Source organism: Manis javanica, chromosome 1, assembly GCF_040802235.1.
Source record: "Manis javanica isolate MJ-LG chromosome 1, MJ_LKY, whole genome shotgun sequence".
In the NCBI taxonomy this organism is placed as follows: Eukaryota; Metazoa; Chordata; class Mammalia; order Pholidota; family Manidae; genus Manis; species Manis javanica.
In genome coordinates this window covers 190,031,174-190,054,406 of record NC_133156.1, presented here as the reverse complement: position 1 = coordinate 190,054,406, position 23,233 = coordinate 190,031,174, and the positions used below count along the sequence as shown (strand labels likewise).

At 33.9% G+C, this 23,233-nt stretch overlaps 1 protein-coding gene across 10 annotated transcripts in view; it reads left to right on the top strand.

Annotated features, from left to right (window-relative positions):
• Window positions 1–23,233, top strand: part of EHBP1 (EH domain binding protein 1) — a 433,785-nt gene that overhangs the window by 316,196 nt on the left and 94,356 nt on the right. For all 10 annotated transcript variants that reach the window (XM_073212603.1, XM_073212598.1, XM_073212633.1 and 7 more), the window contains 3 exons: window positions 15,215–15,393; window positions 16,031–16,079; window positions 20,283–21,185. In XM_073212603.1, the coding sequence (XP_073068704.1) occupies window positions 15,215–15,393; window positions 16,031–16,079; window positions 20,283–21,185 (1,131 nt within the window). The remainder of the gene's footprint in view (window positions 1–15,214; window positions 15,394–16,030; window positions 16,080–20,282; window positions 21,186–23,233) is intronic.

The following is a 23,233-nucleotide window of genomic DNA, read 5'->3' as shown; positions in this document are numbered from 1 at the left end:
AGCAAAATGACAGACTCCACCTGGTTAGTAATTGATTTAAGTGTAAATAGTCAAAAGACAGACATTGTCAGAATGGATTTTAAAAACACGATTCAACTATATTTTGTCTACAGAAAGTCAATGAGAAAAGGCTTTATAGTGTATAGATCCAACTCTATGACATTCTGGAAAAGGCAAAGCTTTGGAGACAATGAAAAAAATCACTGGTTGCCAAGAGTGGAAGAAGGGAGAGGGATGAATAGAGCACCAGGAGTGAAAATATTCTGTATAATAGTATAATGATGGATATATGTCATTATACATTTGTCCAAACCCATAGAATGTACAACATCAAAAGTAAACGCTAAGGTAAACTATGGAATGGGGTGATGTTGGTTAAGGGTACAAAGTTTTATAAAGGATAAATAAAATCTAGTGATCTAATGTACAGAATGGCGACTATAGTTCATAATACTGTTATATACGTGACATTTGCTAAGAGAATAGTTTTTTTTGGTACCATTTATCTACATTACATGAGCAACATTATGTTTACTAGACTCCCCCCATTGTCAAGTCCCCACCACATACCCCATTACAGTCACTGTCCATCAGCATAGTAAGATGCTATAGAATGACTACTTGTCTTCTCTGTGTTGTACAGCCCTCCCTGTGACCCCCCTACATTATGTGTGCTAATAGTAAAGTCCCTTTTTTTCCCCCATCGCCCTCCCTTCCCACCCATCCTTCCCAGTCCCTTTCCCTTTGGTGACTGTTAGTCCATTCTTGGGTTCTGTGAGCCTGCTGTTGTTTGGTTCCTTCAGTTTTTCTCTTTGTTCTTATACTCCACAGATGAGTGAAATCATTTGATACTTGTCTTTCTTCACCTGGCTTGTTTCACTGAGCATAATACTCTCTAGCTCCATCCATGTTGTTGCAAATGGTAGGATTTGTTTTCTTCTTATGGCTGAATAATATTCCATTGTGTATATGTACCACTTCTTCTTTATCCATTCATGTACTGATGGACACTTAGGTTGCTTCCATTTCTTGGCTATCATAAATACTGCTGTGATAAACATAGGTGTGCATAAGTCTTTTACAAACTGGGCTGCTGTATTCTTAGGGTAAATTCCTAGGAGTGGAATTCCTGGGTCAAATGGTATTTCTATTTTGAGTTTTTTGATGAACCTCCATACTCCTTTCTACAATGGTTGAACTAATTTACATTCCCACCAGCAGTGTAGGAGGGTTCCCCTTTCTCCACATTCTTGCCAACATTTGTTGTTGTTTGTGTTTTGGATGTTGGCCATCCAAACTGGTGTCAGGTGATAGCTCATTGTGGTTTTAATTTGCATTTCTCTGATGATTAGCGGTGTGGAGCATCTTTTCATGTGCTTGTTAGCCATCTGAATTTCTTCTCCATAGAAGAAATTCATCTCCTCTGCCCATTTTTTAATTGGATTATTTGCTTCTTGTTTGTTGAGGTGCATGAGCTCTTCGTATGTTTTGGATGTCAATCCTTTATTGGATATCTCATTTATGAATATATTCTCCCATACTATAGGGTACCTTTTTGTTCTATTGATGGTGTCCTTTGCTGTACAGTTGCTTTTCAGCTTGATATGGTCCCACTTGTTCATTCTTGCTTTTGTTTCCCTTGCCTGGGGAGATATGTTCATGAAGAAGTTGCTTGTGTTTATGTCCAAGAGATTTTGCCTATGTTTTTTTCTAAGAGTATTATGGTTTCATAACTTACATTCAGGTCTTTGTTCCATTTTGAATTTACTTTTTTGTATGGGGTTAGACACTGATCCAGTTTCATAGTCTTACATGTTGCTGTCCAGTTTTGCTGTTGTTCTATTCTGTTCCACTGGTCTGTGGGTCTTTTCTTGTGCCAGTACCAAATTGTCTTGATTACTGTGGCTTTGTAGTAGAGCTTAAAGTTCAGAAGTGAGATTCCCCCCTGCTTTATTGTTCCTTCTCAGGATTGCTTTGGCTATTTGGGGTCTTTTGTGATTCCACATGAATTTTAGAACTATTCCAGTTTGTTGAATAATGCTGTTGGTAGTTTGATAGGGATTGCATTGATTCTGTAGGTTGCTTTAGGTAGGATGGCCATTTTGACTATATTAATTCTTCCTAGCCAAGAGCCTGGGATGAGTTCCCATTTGTTAGTGTCCTCTTTAATTTCTCTTAAGAGTGTCTTGTAGTTTTCAGGGTATAGGTCTTTCACTTCCTTGGTTAGGTTTATTCCTAGGTATTTTATTCTTTTGGATGCTATTGTGAATGGAATTGCTTTTCTGATTTCTCTTTGTGCTAGTTCATCATTAGTATATAGGAAAGCAACAGATTTCTGTGTATTAATTTTGTATCCTGTGACTTTGCTGAATTCAGATATTAGTTCTAGTAGTTTTGTAGTGGAGTCTAGGGTTTTTTATGTACAATATCATGAGAATAGACCTTAAATGTCACCATGCATTAAGAAGTAGCAACTATGTGAGGTGATGGATTACATCCTTGGTAATAAATTTACTATTATGGTGAATGATTTTGATAATGGGAAAGGGTATGCATGTGTAGAGGCAGGGAGTATATGAGATATCTCTATGCTTTCTTCTGTATTTCTTGTGAACCTAAAACTCCTCTAAAAAAATAAGTCTTTGAAAAAGATAGAGATAACTGATGAAACCAAATGGTAGTTCTTTGGAAAAAGCCACAAAATTGACAAACTGTTTGCTAGATGGACTAAGAAAAAAAGAAGATTCAAATAACTAAAATCAGAAATGAATGTAAGGACATTATTACCAGTTCCAAATAAATGAAAATATAATACTATAAACAGTGGTATGTCAACTAAATTGGATAACCTAGATGAAATGTGCAAATTCCTAAAAACACAGAACCTGAATAGACCTATAACTCAGACATTGACTCAATTGTCAAAAATTTTTCAACAAATAAAATCCCTGGACCTGATGACTTCATTATTGAATTCTATCATTTAAAGAAGAAAAAACACAAATCATGCTCAAAATTTTCCCAAAAACTGAATAGAAGGGATCACCAACTCATTCTGTTAGGCCAAGATTGCCCTGGTAACAAAGCCAGGAAAAGAATCTACAAGAAAAGGGAACTACAGACCAATATTCTTTATGAACATTGATACACGAATCCTTAATACATACTTGCAAACTTAATAGAGCAGCATATTGAAAGAACTGTACATGATGACAAAGTGGGATTTATTCATAGAATGCAAGGATAATTCAACATATGAAAATTGATTAACAGCATATTAACAGAATGAAGGATAAAAATTACATAGTTATTGACAAAATTCAACACACTTTCATGATAAAACACCCAACAAACTAAAAATAGATGGAAACTACCTCAAGATAATAAATGCCATATATAAAAAACCACAGTTAACATCATTTTCAATGGTGAAAGACTGAAAACTTTTTACTATATCAGGAACAAAGCAATGATGCTTACTTTCTCCACTTCAACATAGTAATGGGAGTCCTAGCTAGAGCAGTTATGCAAGGAAAAGAAAGAAGAAGCATCTAAATTGCAATGAAAGAAATAAAATTATTTCTGTGCACAGATGATATGATCTTATATGTAGAAAACTCTATATAGAGTCCACCAGGAAAAAAAAAAACTGTTAGAACTAACAAATGAGTTCAGCAAAGGATACTGAGTCAATACACAAAAATTAGTTGCATTTCTATCACTAATAATGAACAATTTGAAAAGGAAGTTAAGAAAACACTTCCATTTAAAACAGTATCGAAAAGAATAAAATACTTAGGAATTAACCAAGGTAGTGAAAGCCTTCTATTCTGAAAAGTAGAAAACAATGAAAGAAATTAAAGAAGGCATAAATGAATGGAAGGACATCACTTGTTTATGGATTGAAAGACTTAATATTATTATGGTGTTAATAGTACCCAAAGTGATCTACAGATTCAGTGCAATTCCCACTCACTGAAATCCCAAAAAGGTTTTTTTTTGCAAAAATAGGAAAATCCATCTTAAAATGTATGTGTGCTCCTAGGGGACTGTGAATAGCCAAAACAATCAAAAAAGAACAAAATTTGGAGGGTTCACACTTTCTGATTTCAAAATTCACTACAAAGCTACAGTAATCAAAGCAAAACAGGAAATGACAAATGTTGATGAAGATGTGGAGAAGTTGGAACCCATGTGCAATGTTGATGGGAATGTAAATGATTCCAACTGCTATGGAAAACACTGTACAAGTTCCTCAAAATTTTTTAAATAGAATTACCATATAATCCAGCAGTTTCATTTCTGGACTTATACTCAAAAGAATTGAAAGTATCTTGAGATATTTGTACACATTCATAGCAGCATTTTTCACAATAGCTAAAACTTGGAAGTCACCCATGTGTGTATAGACGGATGAATAGATAAACAAATGTGGTACATATAGTTGACACTCGAACAATGTGATGATTAGGAGTGCCAACCCCCCATGTAATTGAACATCCATGTATAATTTTGACTCCCCAAAACCTTAACTACTGATAGCCTGCTGTTGACCAGAAGCCTTACTGATAACAAACAATTATCACCTATATATGTGTTATATACTGATAATTACAATAAAGTAAGCTAGAGAAAAGAAAATGGTTTTTCAAATACTTGCAAATCTCTAAAAACTTTTTGAATGTTTTTATTGAAAAAATCCACATATAAGTGGACCTACACAGTTCAAACCTGTGTTGTTCAAGGGTCACTGTGCATACAATAGAATATTATTTAGCATTAAAAATTAAGGAGATTCTGACATAAGCTATTATATGGATGAACCTTGAGGACTTTATGCTAAGTGAAGTAAGCCAGGCACAAAATGACAAATATGTATGGTTCTTACTTACATAGGGTACCTAGAGTAGCCAAAATCATAAAGACATAAAGTAGAATGGTAGTTGCCAAAGCCTGTGGGAAATGGAAAATGGGAAATTACTAATCAATGGATACAGAGTTTCAGTTCTGCAGGATATAAAGTATTCTGAGATGGACTATGCAATGATAAGAATGCCCCTAGTGCCAGTTAATTTGATCTCTACACTGAAAAGTGGTTATGATGGTAAATACTGTATTATGTTTATTTTACCACAACAAATTTTTTTTTGTTATTGAGGACCCCAAAGGGTTTTTGTTTTTGTGTTATACTTATTGATGTTTACAATATTAAAAATGAAAAATGAAAAAAATATATGAATATATTAATTCTTTCATTTAAAATAACAATAAGCCATTATATGCATCTTAACACAAATAGCACTTTTTTAATGAAAAATGGCTGTTTTTTCTAACTAAAACAATTTATTAAGGAGAATGAATTTTTCTACTTTTGCCAAACAGCTTCAGTGTCTAATCTATTGTAAATATGTAATTTGGGTGAAGTACAAAAAGAAAATCTGACCTCATTCACATACATAGTTGAAGAAATAAAGAGAAGTTAAATAGACTTTTTAAATAATTTGGGATTGTCTTCTTTAATACTAAACCAGAATTCACAAGTGATAGTTTCTTGAGTTATTTGCAACGTGGAATCTGAAACCATATAGAATATATCAGTCTATCTTGCATTTTCAAATGGATAATTTATGGATGCTTGTTTTGGAACATCATGCATTGTTCATTTACAAAATGCTGATTCCCTGACTCATGCAGATCTACTAAATATTGTCATATTTGATTACAGAAGAGAAAACATTTGTTGATTTCACCACCAATTTTTTTTTATGAAAGTCCTTAAGTCTATCCTTTTTCCCACTTCTGTATGTGGGGAAATGTGTCTACCCTCTCTATTCTGCATAATTATTAGATATATTTGGTCTTGGTTCTGATATCATATTTAATATTATGCTTTCTAATTTTCTTTTAAAACTTTTCCATCATGTGAGTTCCTTTTTCTTTGTTCTATTTATATTTGATTCTTCTGATAATTTAGGAAATCTCTTGATTAGTTAACACATCCCCATGTATGTCAGGTCAGGGTTACACCCGTCTCTTAGTTTTCTCCAAAAAAAGGTTTACTTTCCTGTTTCTCATTATCTTGCTACCTTTAAGTGATTTTTTAAATTGAATGAGGAAACCACCATCTTTACTTCAATCAATTCCAATATTCTTCTTAACTTCTGTTGCTGTAAAACATCATGTATGTGATATATATACAAAAAAGTACATAAAACATAATACACAGGTTAACAAATTATTTGAAGTGAATGCCTATGTAAACACCACAAGAATTAGATCTTTCCCAACATTCTAGAAGCTCTCTCCTTTGGGGCCCCTTCCTTATCCTAACCTCTTTCCTCTACCCTAGAGATAATCGCTGTAAGCATTTTATAGAAATTACTTTGTTCTTTGCTTTGTAGTTCTAAGTACAAATCCTTAAACAATGTAGTTTAGTTCTAACTGGTTTTTAATTTTATATAAATGGGATCATATAGTGTTTATATATTATTTTGTGTTTATTTTCTTTTTTTAATAATATGTTTTAGTATTAAACGTTTTGTATTTACATAGGGGTGTGTGTATGTGCATGTGTGTGTGTGTGTGTGTGTGTGTGTGTGTGTGTGTGTGTGTGTGTGTGGTATTTCACTATCTGAATAAACCACAATTTTAAGATCTATTGTTGATGAACATTTCTATTATTTTCATATTAGGAAAATTGTAAGAAGTGCTGCTGTGAACATTTTTGAACATATATTCTATGCTGTGTAAGCATACGTTTCTGTAGGATATCAACCTAGGATTTCTGGTCATAGGATATGCACAGATCTTCGAATTTACCTTAATAAATGATGCCAGAATTTTTCTAACAACTCTGTATAAGCTCCCTTTGTTCCACACCTTGCCAACACTTGGCTTTTTCTTTTTTCATTAATATTTAATTTCATCTTAACTAAAATAGTTTTAATTTTAGCTTTTCTTGGGGGGAAGTATGTAGTGTGCCCTGTGCAGTTCTCTGAATACTAATGTAATGAGCAAATTTTCATGTTTATTGCATATTTGGATTTCTTCTCTTGTAAAATACACATTCAGTTTTTGCTCATTTTTCTATGATTGGTTGACTTTTTCTTACTGATTGTTTTTCTTATTTGGTATCATTAATATACACTTACATGAGCAACATTATGGTTACTAGACTCCCCCCATTATCAAGTCCCCACCACATACCCCATTACAGTCACTGTCCATCAGGGTAGTAAGATGCTACAGAATCACTACTTGTCTTCTCTGTGTTGTACTGCCTTCCCAGTGCACCCCCACCCCTACATTATGTGTGCTAATTGTAATGCCCCCTTTTCACCATTATCCCTCCCTTCCCACCCATCCTCCCCAGTCCCTTTCCCTTTGGTAACTGTTAGTCCATTCTTGGGTTCTGTGAGTCCGCTGCTGTTGGTTCCTTCAGTATTTTCTTTGTTCTTATACTCCACAGATGAGTGAAATCATTTGACACCTCTCTTTCTCTGCCTGGCTTATTTCATTGAGCATAATACCCTCTAGCTCCATCCATGTTGTTGCAAATGGTAGGATTTGTTTTCTTCTTATGGCTGAATAATATTCCATTGTGTATATGTACCACATCTTCTTTATCCATTCATCTACTGATGGACACTTAGGTTGCTTCCATTTCTTGGCTATCATAAATACTGCTACGATAAACATAGGGGTACATATGTCTTTTTCAAACTGGGCTGCTGCATTCTTAGGGTAAATTCCTAGTAGTAGAATTCCTGGGTCAAACGGTGTTTCAATTTTGAGTTTTTTGAGGAACCTCCATACTCCTTTCCACAATGGTTGAACTAATTTACATTCCCACCAGCAGTGTGGGAGGGTTCCCCTTTCTCCACATTCTCGCCAGCATTTGCTGGTGTTTGTCTTTTGGACAGTAGCCATCCTAACTGGTATGAGGTGATCTCATTGTGGTTTTAATTTGCATTTCTCTGATGATTAGCAGTATGGAGCATCTTTTCATGTGCCTGTTGGCCATTTGAATTTCTTCTCTGGAGGAGTGTCTGTTCAGATCCTGTGCCCATTTTTTAATCGGCTTATTTGCTTGTTGTTTGTTGAGGTGCATGAGCTCTTCATATATTTTGGATGTCAATCCTTTATTGGATATGTCATTTATGAATATATTCTCCCATACTGTAGGATGTCTTTTTGTTCTACTGATGGTGTCCTTTGCTGTACAGAAGCTTTTTAGTTTGATATAGTCCCACTTACTCATTTTTGCTTTTGTTTCCCTTGCCTGTGGAGATATGTTCATGATCCTACTGATTGTTTTGACTTCTTTTTCTTACTAATGTATTAACTTCTTTTTCTTATTTTTTTATGTTCTGATTACAAGTCCTCTGTTCTAATACATATGTGCATGTGTATGTGTGTGTGTGTGTATAATTCTTTGGCATATATATATATAATAAATGTATATATGTTGGCATAATATTTATGTTATTCTTTGGTACCAGGCTTGCTTAGCTTTGTTCAAGGACAGGAAATTCAGTCTTAGCATTGTAGCATCAGGTATACAGTGCCATATTTTAGCTCCCTGTGAACTGCTGAGTTGTAAGGTGACAAGAATAGGTAGGTAAATATGGGCCACTTTTGCCTATTAGATACAGGCTCTAACAACCCATACATACAACTATCAGATATGTCCCTCAAGGGACCCATTTGATTACAAGAATCACACTAAGTGCAGGGAAGCTGCTGCCTTAGTTTTTTCATGGGCATTTTTAGTTTATTGACAGGCTTCCAAGTCTAGATGCAGTTCACTAAGCCAGGCTCATTGTTATAATAAATAATGTTGCCTGGTAACAAATCTGAAATTTCATATTGATCTTAATCCAGTATATTTCCATGGAAACATAGCTAGAAGGTTAACTAAAGGTCATATCCTCTGATGAAAGGGTTTAGGTCTTTTGGTTAACCCTTTCTAACTGGACAAAATTGGTTGGCATCTTTACAAAATTGAGTCTTCTAATCATAAATGTGATATTTTTCTCCTCTTTAGATCTCCTTTATTTTCTCACAATAAAGGTTGATAGTTATTTTATAGGAATCAAGCACTTGTGGATTTATTCCTTAGTACTTGATTTTTTTTTATGCCACTATTAATGGTTTTAAAAGTTTTAATTTCTAACTGCTTTTGTTCGTGTATAGGAATGCATGAAGTTGGTTTTGTACATTGTTTTTTGTATCCAGCAACCTCTTTAAATTCCCTATTAATTCTAGTAAATTATCTGTAGGTAATTACTTTGGATTTTATCTGGAATTTTCTTACTTAATTTCAAACTTAATTATATTATTTGTAAATAATGTCTGTTTTACAGTTTTGCTTTTTATCCAGTATTTACACCATTTTATCTTTCTGGCCTTATGTACTACCTAGGACCTCCAATACAGTATTGAATAAAAGAGATGATAGATGACCAGTCTCAAAGGGAAAACTTTAAATATTTCACCACTAAAATATTTGCTATAGACTTTTTACAAGTTTAAGAATCTTGTATTACTATTAATACAAGTTTACTAAATTATAGACTAAAACTGAACATTAAATTTTATTAAATGCTTTTCTGCATCTATTAGATGACCATATCTATGTAATTTTTCCCTATTAATCTGTTAACTCTTAATTTGGCAAATTACCTGAATAGATTTGCTATTGTTACAGGCATAAGCCTAGTTGGTTCAGTTTATAAATTGCTAGATCAGTATGCTAATATTTTCATTAAGACTTTTGCCTTTATATTCATGACAGGTTTCCTATAATTTTGCCATTTATTATTGAGATTTTTTATCAGCATTTGATAGGATCAAGAAATAAGTTGAGAAATAAACCCATGTCACTTATTCCATAGAAAAACTCGGGTACTGTTGGAGATATTTCTTCCTTGAATGCTTACAAGATTTTGACGTCATTTTTTATGTTCTTGAGAGCCTTTAGAGACTTTGGCCTGGAATTTATGAGTAAAGCTGACTGGAATTTTGTTTATACAAAGGCTTTTAATCACAAATTCAGTTTCTTTTAATAGTTATAGAACTAACCAGCTTTTCTGTTTTTTCTAGTGATATTTTTTGCTTCCCTCTATTTTTCTTGATCAGTTAATTACACTAGAGGCTTAATTGATTTTTGTCATTTCAAAGAAGCAGCTTTTGGCTCTGGTGATACTTTCTAATGTATGCTTATTTTTTATTTCATTCTTTTTTGCTCTCATCCTTATTTTATTTTTTCTACTTTTGAGAGTAGAGGGGCTCATATTGCTATTTGGTAGACGACCAAAAGTGCAGCAGCTCTGCCTTTAAATTCCCTTTTCCAGATCAACCATTTTGAAAGCAGTACTGAGAGCTTCACTCACTCTCTCCACATCTTGTCTTGGGAATAGTTGCTTGATGTTTCTTAGAAGGTTTTCTAAAAACATTTAGTTCAGCTTTTTTAAAATAGTGTTCAAATGATAGTCTACTTTAATGTAAGCAGAAATTCTTCTCAATATTATCTTAATTTCAGCATAATCTTTCTAATTGTCCAACAGTAGAATATCAAAGCTGAACTTTCAGTTTTACTATTGGAATAAAATGAAGTTATTTAAGTGAAAATACTTTGTACAGATACCAGTATTCTTCTCACCACCACTTTTGTTTTGGGCTCACCAAATGTTAAGATTTATCCGAAGTTCAAACATTTGCAATAATTTGCAATAGATGGGGGAATGATCCCAGAATCAGTAGTAGGGAGACCAGAATGTCCTAAAACTTTAGCAATAATAGTATGTATCTCTGGACTTCATAGGTCTAGTTCTGGTTCTAACCAGTAATCTAAAATCTAACAGAATGGGCAAAGGGTTGTATTAACAGAATATTCCCAGAGTTTAGTTTCAATCAGTTGCCTTTTTTGAATCAATTAATTTAATATACACTGGGCAGTGATCTAAGCTCTGCCCAGTAAGAAAGTAAGAAGTTGACAGAGGCAATCCCTAGTCTCAAGAAATGTACAGTTTCTACTGAGATCCTAAAACTGCATTATCTTGAAATGTGATATGCATATTGTTTTAAAAGCACAGGCTCTGGAGTGGGAACACCTTGGTGTAGATTCTAACTCCTCCACTTCCTAGCTGTTTAACCTCAGTGTCAACTGATACTGAGAATAGCAATACCTATTTCAGAGGAGTTGTGGGGATTAAATCAGCTAATCCATGTAAAGTTTTAACATTGCATGTGGAACATAGTAGGTGCTCAGAATATACTTCATGAATTAATGAAAACTCAGTGAGCGTTTCTGTAGAGAGAAGAACTGAACATATTGCAGCAAAAAAATCTGTAAGAATGACAGAGAGAGTCAAAGGAATGCTGGGAAGATTTCATGTGAGAGATGACAGTTGAACTTCATCTTGAAAGTAGAGTGAAATTGTAATAGTTGTATTTGGGACAACAGATACTCCAAGTGAGGTGAAAATCTGTGTGATCCAAAACTAGAAGTTGGAGGATATGGGCTAAGCAAGCATAGTGATTTTACACAGTGGTGAGTCATCCTGGAGAGTACGTACATTGAAAAAGATTTGAGATTCAAGGTTCAAAAGGATTTTGACGTCATTTTTTATGTTCTTGAGAGCCTTTAGAGACTTTGGCCTGTGCTTTAAGATTGTTGCTGTGGCAATGAGTCAGATAAGGGAGAGTTTGGAAAAAGAAAGACCTATTAGGAAGATTTTGCAATAGCTTGTATAAAAGAATATAGATTCCAATAGTATGATCAATATTGCCCATGAATTAACTAGTAAAGGATGACAGCTAAAGGAAGAGTTCAAAACCGATTATGAGATTAAAAGACTAGACAGTTGGGACAATAGCAGCAGCATTTGCAAACATAATGAAAATGTAAGGAAAGATTATAATTATGGTTTTGAACATACTGAGTTTGAATTCTGTATGGCAGGAAGGACAGCCAGCTGGAAATGTCAACTTGAGATAGTTTGAACTATAAATGTATATTTGGAAATCATCTGCATGGAAGTGATAGTTGAAATCCTGGGAATGAATCGCTCACAGTGTGGAAAGAGAAAACTATTTAGAGCAGTACCTAGGGGAATATGTGCTTGTATCAGTGGAAGAAAGGGAGACAGAAAAAGAGAAAGCAGTTATGAGAGGGATAGAGCAGAAAAACTGAAATTTAGATTTCTTGCAGCTTTTAAAATTTAGGAAATTTTTTAACAAGTTATTTGACTGGGTTGTCTGAAAGAAGCCCTGTTGCCATTCTTAGCAGGAATACCAGGTGACCTTACCCTCTGTAATATGTAATATGCTATATTAACAGAAGAAATATATTGAAATTATCTGTATTAGAACATAGAACTTTTAAGTGAAACAGTGATCTCAAGACCTATTTCTTTATTGTTTCCACATCAAACTGGTTCCATAATCATGATGGTTGTCACCTTACTGTAATTTCAGAGTGGCTTGATTGAGAGAGAATTGGGAAGATCACCTAATTGAATGGATTCTGACCAACTGTAATAGCTGTGCTTTACTTTCCCAGTATGTTAAGTAGAGATACCTTCTCATACATCTGGTCATTGCAAAAATACAAGAAAGAACCTTAAAAGAGTTGTCCAATATTTAAAAGTTTGTTTCTACTCTTGAATGGCCTGATTTTAGTGTTTTCCTTTCTTTGTAAAGCAATAAATTTCAAAATCAATCAGAGCTTCTGTTTTCATCAAACCCACAGAAATAGATACATTGCCAAGAATTCCAAGTGTGCCATTTTGCACAGAGTATCAAGATTATCTTCCAGTTAAACCTTTGTTTGAAAAAATGTTTTCACTGTCTTGAAATTCCTGGTCTTTGAAATTTCAAAAAGACATTCAAAAATAGAAATACAATGCTGGTAATGCATTGGTGATCATAATAATTGCAATTAACATTTACTAAATAGTTACTATGTGCCTTACATGTGCTAAGTATTTGCATGTATTTATTCATTTAACAGTATTCACTGAGTGCCTCTATGTGCCAGGAACTGTTCTGACCCTTGAGATAGGTCAATAAAACAAATTAAAGTCCCCACCATTTTTATTTAGTGAGGATGGACAGGTAGTAAACAGTATATATGATCAATACCGTATTTTAGCAATAATCAAAATAATGGACCATAAATCCAATGAACCAAAAATATGGGCCATGGTAAGTACCATGGAAAAAAAATAGAGCAAGTAAAGGGAGTCAGGAGTGCTGGGTTGGGGTTGGGCTATGGAGATGGGTTGCATTATTAAATAGGGGGTTAGAATAGGTCTAATGGAGATGATTGCATTAGAATTAACCGTGCAGATATCTGAGAGGAGAGCATCCAGGGCAACGGAACAATCTGTGCAAAGGTGCTAAGACCATTTCTGGGGTATCCAAGGAACAGCAAAGAAGTCAATGTGGCTTGAAGTGATCAAGGGAGAGAGTGGTAATGAGCATAATGGGCAGGAGAAGGGGAGACATATCTTGTTACTACAATGACATTATGAGATAGGTACATTACAATCCCCATGTTATAGATGAAACTGAGACCTAGAAAAGTCAAGTAACCTGCCACATCAGGAGCTGCCTATAGTATAAAACAAGCAATTTCATCCATTTATATACTGAAGGTTTTGAAATTCTTGAATAGCATACTTCTTTCCATCCCTCTGCAAAATATTAGATGGAATGTCAGCAGTTCTGAAGTGGATGATTCTTTGAACAATGGCTGTTCTTCAGTTTTCTTTCTCTGCAACCAACATGACCATTTATAGGAATTGTAGTTCCATCAGACTTTCTTCTATTATGTATGACTTCTTTTTTTTGGCAGTACAGTAAGCATCCCAGTGAGATGCTTTCATAGAAGGGTTTTGTGTTAGGGCAAATCCAAAGTCTAGTTCTAATTTTTTAGCATTGATTTTTGTATAGGTGATTATTTAAAGAACAGCACTTTGCTAGATTCATGGTTGCTTCTATAACAATTTGTTAATCTGACATTTAAAAAATAGAAAATTAAATCCTTGTTTCTTAGTAACCCTCCCACAGGAGCAGTGAATGCATAAAATTGTAATTATTGGGGTTAATAATATTAGTTGTTTGGCACTAATATGCTTCTGTCAAGTGAGGGCATCATGGATCTTTCCTAAGTAAGCAGTTGGCAAGATTGGTTTGATTGCTAAACTTAAATGATATTAGGGGTAAATATCGTTACCCCTAATGTTACCCCTAAGATTCTCCTTTTACCTTGTTTTTGAGGGCCTCTATTTTATGTCTATAGCCAAAACTCTTAATTGATAACAACATTAAAATCCAGAAACATTTAAGAGTTTTCTTTACAGCCTCTAAAGTTACCATAAAATGTGGTTGTTATTCAGTACAAGAAAATGACAAATTTTAAGAATAATAAAAGTTTAGGATAAAAATCTTACTATGTAGTCTTAGTGTTTTTCTCATAATTGTTTTAAGTATATGAACAAGGAGAAAAATTAAGTATATGCTTAAGATTTAAAACACTCATAGCCAACTGATGTAATATTCAAAAGTAGCTATCGATGATAATTAGATGATATTTTGAGCAAATCCAAATTCCATACTACTGTGTGTTGTGGCTTCCCATGCCTGATGGTTGCTAATAACTCAATCTGTTTTGCTTTCATTAAATTTATGTAAGAAGTATGTTTGAATGTGTTGACCATTTTGCTGTCTAAAATACATATGATTAATATATTTTTAAAACTTTGATTTTGATCTCTCCACTACCAACAATTTGTGCTGCAGTTAGACTTCAAAACATATTACTTTTAATCTAGTCCAAAAGGAACTCTATTTGCACATGATTGTATTTGGGTAAAATTTTTTAGGGTACAAGAGTTACTTAGGTATTCAGCTGTAAGTATTTAAAAACTTCAGTATTTCCATTAGTATAGCTCTTGGCCTGTTCTTATGTATAAGTTCAAAATCTTGCATATCTAATCCTTGTCAGGCAAATGCCATAGGCTAAAACTGAAGATAATAACTTAAGATTCATGTCTCCTTCTTGGAGGTTACAGTTATTTTGAATTGACAGTTTTGAAGGACCTAACCTGACATCAAAGGATTCAAATGATCTAGTTAGATCAATTAATGTTAATTTTCATCTTCCATTAAATTTTTTTAAATATTTTCCTCTTTTCCTTTTTTCCAGCCAAGTCCTATACCAAGTCCTGTTTTAGGGCGAAAGCCAAATGCCAGTCAGTCGTTGCTTGTATGGTGCAAAGCAGTTACAAAAAACTACCGAGGCGTGAAAATCACCAATTTTACCACATCTTGGAGAAATGGTTTATCTTTCTGTGCAATATTACACCACTTTAGACCAGATTTAATGTAAGTTGAAACATCTTCCATTGCCTATAAATGTTTTCTAAATGTTTTCTAAATAGTCAACAGTTTTTTAAAAAACATAAAATAATCTCTTAACACATGTTCTGAAATATTTCACTTTCTATTTCTTTTTTTTATTACCCACATCTCTTGTATTCTGAGAAAAGAAATGTATGCCAGAAAGAAAAGTTCTTCCTTCTTGATGCCTAAAAACAATCTTTTCTCTTAAAAAAAAAAAGATTTTTCTCCTTTGTCATACAAAAAACTGATGTCAAATTATTATGAAAATTGTTAGTGTTAAAATGAGATTAGACAGATAGGCCTGTAGCTTTCTGTACAATGACAACAAGGGATTATATCCTGGTAAATTTGGTTGTCAAGTCTAGTCCCTGGTCCCTGCCTTAACTTCTCTTTTTGATGTAAAGTTTCAGGCAATGAAACGTGTAATCACTGTATTTATTTATTTATTTATTTATTTCCTTAATTTTCCACACTATTAGTTTCGTTGATTGAATTGCTATGAAATTGCAAGTTATTCTTTGGCACTACTGAATGTCAATTTTTTTAGATTCAGTTTGTTTTAAAAACTGCTATTTTTATCAAATACATAATGTACCTACTGTGCCATTTTCTCCCTCAGTGACTACAAGTCTCTGAATCCTCAAGATATTAAAGAAAACAACAAAAAGGTAAGAACTGCCATGGAAAAAAATTCATTGTTTCAAATTTGGCTTCTCTAAAGGCTTTTATTAATTTGGGAAAGGTGAGGTTGTTTTGTGAGTTCATAACTATAGCTCATAGAAGATTGTCGGCTTCCTGCCGTTCAAATTGGCTGCGTGGTTTACTCTAGTGTGTCATGGCCTTTAAAGATTATAAGTGTCAGACCGGCATCAAATGATAATATGTGTATGAACTTCTTTAACTGTTAAATATTTCTTAAAGTATATTGCTTTTTTCAAAATGTGTTTTTGGAATTAAAGAGTACACCTGAAACCATTGTGCCAAAAATGATTATGAAGTTAGAAAAATCTGTTGGGAAGTGGTGAGGGCAGAAGCCTAATTGGTAAGCCTAAAAAGAATGCATGCATATATTCCCAGAAGAAAAAGATAGGAATATTGGTTCTTTCCTTCCTTCCTTCCTTCCTTCCTTCCTCCCTCCCTCCCTCCCTCCCTTCCTTCCTTCCTTCCTTCCTTCCTTCCTTCCTTCCTTCCTTCCTCCCTCCCTCCCTCCCTCCCTCCCTCCCTCCCTTCCTTCCTTCCTTCCTTCCTTCCTTCCTTTTTCTCTCTATTTTCTGGTAAACTGTACAGGTTTTTCCCACATAATTAGTATACTGAAGTCAGGACTCCCCAATTGGTGTGTATGATACACTGATCCTTTCGGCCTTCAGGGTAGTTGTGCAGGTCTGAGTTTCTAGAGCCCTCTGAGCCAGCTGACTGTAGCTGCAGGCTCACTTATTTATTTATCCTGTTGTGCAGTACAATGTTACAATTTTCTATGTGCCCCACAGCATGAAAAAGGAAGAAGCACCTAATTCAACACACAGAAGGTTCTCAATTACTGCTTTTTTTGTGTTGAATTGAATTCTTCAACTGAAAAGTTAATGAAATACATTGTTGTCTTAGAACAAGAGCTCTTGGGAACTGTCGATAAAACTAAATGGATCCTTCAGCATGGCTTGGGGAGAAAATACATTTTATTTTCTCAATTCTTTAACAGAAATTTAGCATTTCCTTCATTTATACTTGTAGGAAACAAACCACTGTAGTATTAGCCATGCCTGAGACTTTATCACCTTGAGAATCTCAGGTGTTTTCATATCACATTATAGTTGTAGTGTCTACAAATAACTTTATCACTTCTTCAAAATTACAGTAGTTAATGAAATAACAAAAAGCATATGTTACTGTTTCTCAAATTCAGTTCTACTACTATTTTGTTCTACTACTATTTTCATAGCTTTGTTTTTCAGTATAATTGGTTTCTTTTGTAATCCAATGTATTTTATACATGTAAGACATTCTGAGAAGGGGTTCATTGCCAAAAGGATTCATGAGACAAGATGATTAATAACCTTTGGTCTAATGTTTTTAATCTATTTTAAATTAGGTAATTAAAACCACCTGAGATAAAAAGTCTATAAAGGGAACCTTGATAGAAATTCAATTAATGGACAAAAAATTTAAATCCAAACAATTTTTTGCTTTTATTGCTTTCTAAAAACTAAAATTTGTATTACCATTAAAAGACTCATTTCTTTGCATATGTGTGATGCTGGCCATAGAGAAATATATTTTAACACTGTCAATTTTTTAATTGAAATATGCCACCAAAAAAGTGTAATCTTAAAAAAATCAGTACATTTTTCTTTATAGAAATCACCTTTATGGTGGACATGGTACAAAGTATGTCATTCTCATGAATTATTTCTTGTATGATTTTGGATAGTTTGTGTCTATCAAAGTGAAATGCTTTTTCATCAATTAAATTGTCTTTTGATATGACAATTCTTTACCTGTACTTTCTTGCACTTGAATAAAATACTAAGCTAATTTAAATGCAGATAAAATCATTATTTTTATAAGTTGAAGCTTTCAAGTTACTACGTGAAATTTTGAAAAAGGAACATTGTTGATTTTACGTAGCTTTCTATTTTTTAAAGAGTATGAGGAATCTCATTATGTCTTAAGTCACACTTCTCTACATTGTTTTTTCAGGAACTTAATAATGATGAACATGTGTTGGATTTTTACACATTACTACATAGAGAATATAGCATTAAAATTTTTTCTCAATTAGATTTTCCAGGGTAGATAATCATAGGTTTTTTGAAAGGATTTTAATTTAGATGATTCTTTTCATTGCACAGTTCAATCACTAATTGTTGTTGTCTTCCCTTTTCATCACTTTGCAACTTCTTACCTTATACCTACACTGAGTTACCATCTGCTACCTATAGATTTATTTCTGGCTGCACGCAGTTCTTCCTCATAACCCCATCTGCCCTTGATTGGACTTAAAAGCCACACAGGAAACAGTGCCTGTATCTTAAGTTCCATGCAGAAGCCTAACATAACTGACAATGACTTCTTACCAATTAAATAACATCTAGGAATGAATAAGATAATTTTCTTTGAAAGAACTCTTTTTTCTCCACAAACACACACCTAAAAAGATAGTAGGTGATTGACAATAGCAGAAAGGTTAACCTGTGGAAAATTCCTTTATAAAGTCTTGACCTTGCTTACAAGAACCCTGGTTTGTTTTTAAATGTTTTTTAGTGCAATATTAGTGTGCATAAAGTGAATTGCTACATGAAGCAAAACATCAGCAGGATATTCCCCACAAAGAAGCTAATCATTTTCCCAGGTCTGTAAAAAGTGCTGAATAAAAAGGTATTTACCTATGACATATGATCTTAACCAATATGTCAGTGTTTTAAATAATTGGGAAATGAATGTTTAGAATACTGCCTGTGGTGCTTTTCCTGATGGTCTGCAATTGATGTCTGTCAATCAAGTTGTCAAAACACATGAGGAGGAAAATGACTTTAATTTTCCTAAAACATGTAAAATAACAAACAGGCCTGAACATGCACATCACCTGAGCCATTCTCTTGAGTAATTATTTTGAGGTACCTATATTATGAAACATAGTGCTGTGAAAATCGAAGAAGTTTTAATATCTCAATTTATTTTTCATTTCCTTTCTTATTTATCCCACAACATTTATTAAACTACAAGAAGAATATGAGACAAGGATTAAATTCAAAGTTAGAAATGCACTTTAACATTTGTGCAAAAGACTAGTTCCTTCTGAATTGTTACATAATTTCCTAACCATTCTTTTAAGAAAAACTTTGAATGATGATCATATATCTAGGTTGTCACAAAAACTAGACATTTATATCCCAAAGGATGAATAACTAAAGGGTTCTTACTTTTTCCAAGAGTATATCTAAACCTTTCACCATATTTTTAATGATTCCTAGCAACACATGCTATTTTCAAGGGTTAGTTCAGGATAGTAATAATTAATTATAAATTGAGAAACAGCTTTGGTTCTTCAAAACTAGAAAAACCTGATGTGCCACAGTCATTTAAGGACTAACAAAAATAATACAATGCAGCCTTACAGTCTCATCTGGGTTGTATTACTTAAAACATTTCATTCTTTCCAACATGATGAAGTGAAAATGAAGTCACTTTTCTTATCAGGAAAATCAGTCTCAGTTGGGCACGTAAAAAATGTTTCTGTAGTTCTAGGCTTAAATGGGCCTTACTTGTGTTTTATACCAGGAAATCTAGGAGTTAGTTCTTTTGGATATCTAGCTGTACTTTTTCTTCACATATCACTGCATTTACGTGACCATGGGAAAGAGAGGTTGGTAGGAATGATAAAGCTCCAGATCTTTCATTATTTCTTTATACGTTAGTTCCTTATCTTAAAAATTGATTCTAAAATTTCATTTTGTTTTAACTCTCATTTTTGTTTATTTTCTTTATTGGAGAACAAACATGTCAATTGTTATTAAGAAAAGAAATTTTCTCTGGCGTCTATCTGACTTACAAGTTTCTGACTTGGAATTTTGTTCTGCTCATGTGACATTATGTCAGTAACAATGTACCATCCAACAATAACAACAAAAAAATCCATTAAAATTTTGCTTTTTTAAAAATGGTAACAATTTTTTAATTCTTTTTTTTATTGAGGTAAAATATATAACATTGGTTTCAGGTATACAAACTAATGATTCAGTATTTGTATACATTGTGAAGTGATAGTCACAGTAAATCTAGTTAATAGTTAACATCTGTTATTTTGCTGTTTTTAAAATGTATATAGATTGTCTTAAGTATTCAGTGTACATCTTTTGTTTTTCCTTCCTTTGAAGGCGTACGATGGATTTGCCAGCATAGGAATTTCCCGGTTATTGGAACCTTCTGATATGGTTTTATTAGCAATTCCTGACAAACTGACTGTTATGACTTACCTCTATCAAATAAGGGCACATTTCAGTGGCCAAGAACTAAATGTTGTTCAGATAGAGGAAAACAGCAGCAAAAGCACATATAAAGTTGGAAACTATGAAACAGACACAAACAGTTCTGTTGATCAGGAAAAATTCTATGCAGAGCTTAGTGATCTGAAGCGGGAGCCTGAACTGCAGCAGCCTACCAGTGAAACAGTTGACTTCTTGTCACAGGACGACTCTGTATTTGTAAATGATAGTGGGGTTGGAGAGTCAGAGAGCGAACATCAGACGCCTGATGATCATCTTAGTCCAAGCACAGCCTCCCCTTACTGTCGCAGGACTAAAAGTGATACAGAACCTCAGAAGTCCCAGCAGAACTCTGGAAGGGCTTTGGGATCTGATGACCCTGGAATATGTTACAGTACAGATGCAATCCATGCACAAGTCTTGTTAGGCAAGAAGAGACTATTGAAAGCTGAGACTTTAGAATTAAATGACTTATGTGTTAGTGGCAAGAAGAAAGATGCGTCTCCACGCTTTATTTGTGAGGAGACAGATGAGCAAAAGCTTCAGACTCTAGATGTCAGCAGTAACTTGGAGCAAGAAAAATTAAAGAATTCCAGACCCTTAGAATGCAGGTCAGATCCTGAATCACCTATCAAAAAACTAAGTGTATCTCCCACTTCTAAACTTGGATACTCATACAACAGAGATGCAGACCTTGCAAAGAAAAAACGTGCTTCCCTGAGGCAGACAGAGTCTGATCCAGATGTTGACAGAACTACTTTAAACCATACAGATCATTCCACAAAAACAGTCCAGGTAAGTGAGTTAAAATGATGAGTACATATATTTAGTAAACGGTTATTCTATTTTTGTTTCTTTTTGTATCCAGGGAATACTTTTAAATGTTACAAACGGTTAAAGTATAATTTCCCACTATAGAAAATCCCAAAATGCATCTGCTCCTCATGTAAAGTTTATGATATTGTATTGCCAATGCATTTCAGCCCCAGGCAAGTTCACTATGGATTCAATGTGACCAAAGAAGATGACAGCAAAACGTTCTTGGGGTGAAAGGGTTATACCCAACTTTATTTCCAGGTGGCAGGTCAGTCACTAGAATCCCATTCACTCAGAGCAGTCTGTATGCAGCAAGCCAGTCTCTGCCTCTGGGCCCCTCTGTCTGCACAGTCATCCTGCACAGCCGTCCTCTGGGCCTCTCTGCATAGTCGTCCCACACAGCCATCCTCTGGGCCTCTGTCCTCGGCACTGCCACCACTGCAGCCTCTGCTCTGCTCTCCTGCAGCCTTGCAGCCCTGCCACTGTGTCGCACACAGAGCACTGGGTGGAGCTCTTTATATAGAGTCAACAGCCATGTATTACCCACAGGTGTGCAGTGAGCTAGTCTACCAGGGCCAGGTGACGATCCTGGCCACAGGAACTCTTATTTTATCCACAGATATAATATTTTAAGCCTACAAATAAATAACAATTTCAAGATGAAGGGTCAACATTTCAATCAAAATATTACCTATTATGCTAATTCAGACAAATACAATCTGATCTCACTCATATGTAGAATCTAAAAAATAAAACAGAAATAGACTCATAGACACAGAGAGCAGACTGATAGTTGCTATAGGGGAGGGCATGAAAGAATGGGCAAAATAGGTGAAGGGTAAAAATTGGTGAGACAATATTATGAACCTATAAAAACAGGATATTTTACTGTAAAAACAAGTTGAAGATATTTCAGTATTCCATTTAGTAAAAATATAATTCTGAAGATGTATTATGGCAAATTAAATACTTCCCATTTAAAGCATTTTCTTCAATTATTTTAGCTAAATTGCAATTGGTATTTTCAGTCCCATCATTACTTATAGTTTAAAATCACAGTAACACCTAAATTTCTCCCCATGAGGGGAATATGACACAGGTTTGACCCTATGACATCTACTGTATTTAACTGAATCTCCAGTACCATTATGACATATACTGTTACTTTATGTTCCACAAAGACACAAAAATACTGCCAATAAACTATGATACATGGTTTTCTTATTATAAGGATTTTAATTTTATGCCTATTTGAAGAGTTCTTTTAAACTTATTTAGGCATGGATTTTTAAGTCATATAACAAACACTCATACAAAAAATTTTAAGCAAAATAAATTGAGGTATATTCAATTTAGAATTAGATTTTAGAGTTAGACTTTTCTCAATCAATTTTTGATTTGGAGTTGTTGGTGTTCCTTTTTAGTCCACACAGTATTATCCTTTGTGCCATCAAAAGTGTAATGATACAGCAGAGGTTCTCAAAGTATGATCTGGGGACCTCAGAGGCTCCCTGTGACTCAGGGAGCCTCAGCGTTGAAACTATTTTCATAATAATCCTAGAACATTATTTTCACTTTCATTTTCTCACAAGTGTACACGGGTGTTTTCTGGAGGCTACATGATTTGTGATATCTCAACAGATTGAATACAGAAGTAGTTATAAGAATCCAGCTGCCTTCTGTTAAGACAGATATTAAAGAGATTTCAAAAAAATATAAAGTAATACCATTCTTCTCACTTATTTTTAATTTTTTTAAAGTAGTTGTTTTTTTTTAGGATATGCTTTCATCTAATGAATTTATTGTAGCTATTTCCAAAGGAATAAATAAGCAGTTTTTAAATTTCTTAGTTTTAATTTCCAAAATGACAACTACCGATAGATATAACCTACATAAGCAAAAACTTCTGTCAATCATCAGTAATTTTTAAGCATGTAAAGAGATTCTGAGACCAAAAGTTTGAGAACTTATATATTACAGCATTTCTCCACAATTGTCTCTGGGATTTTCTTCTCAATAATCTCAAT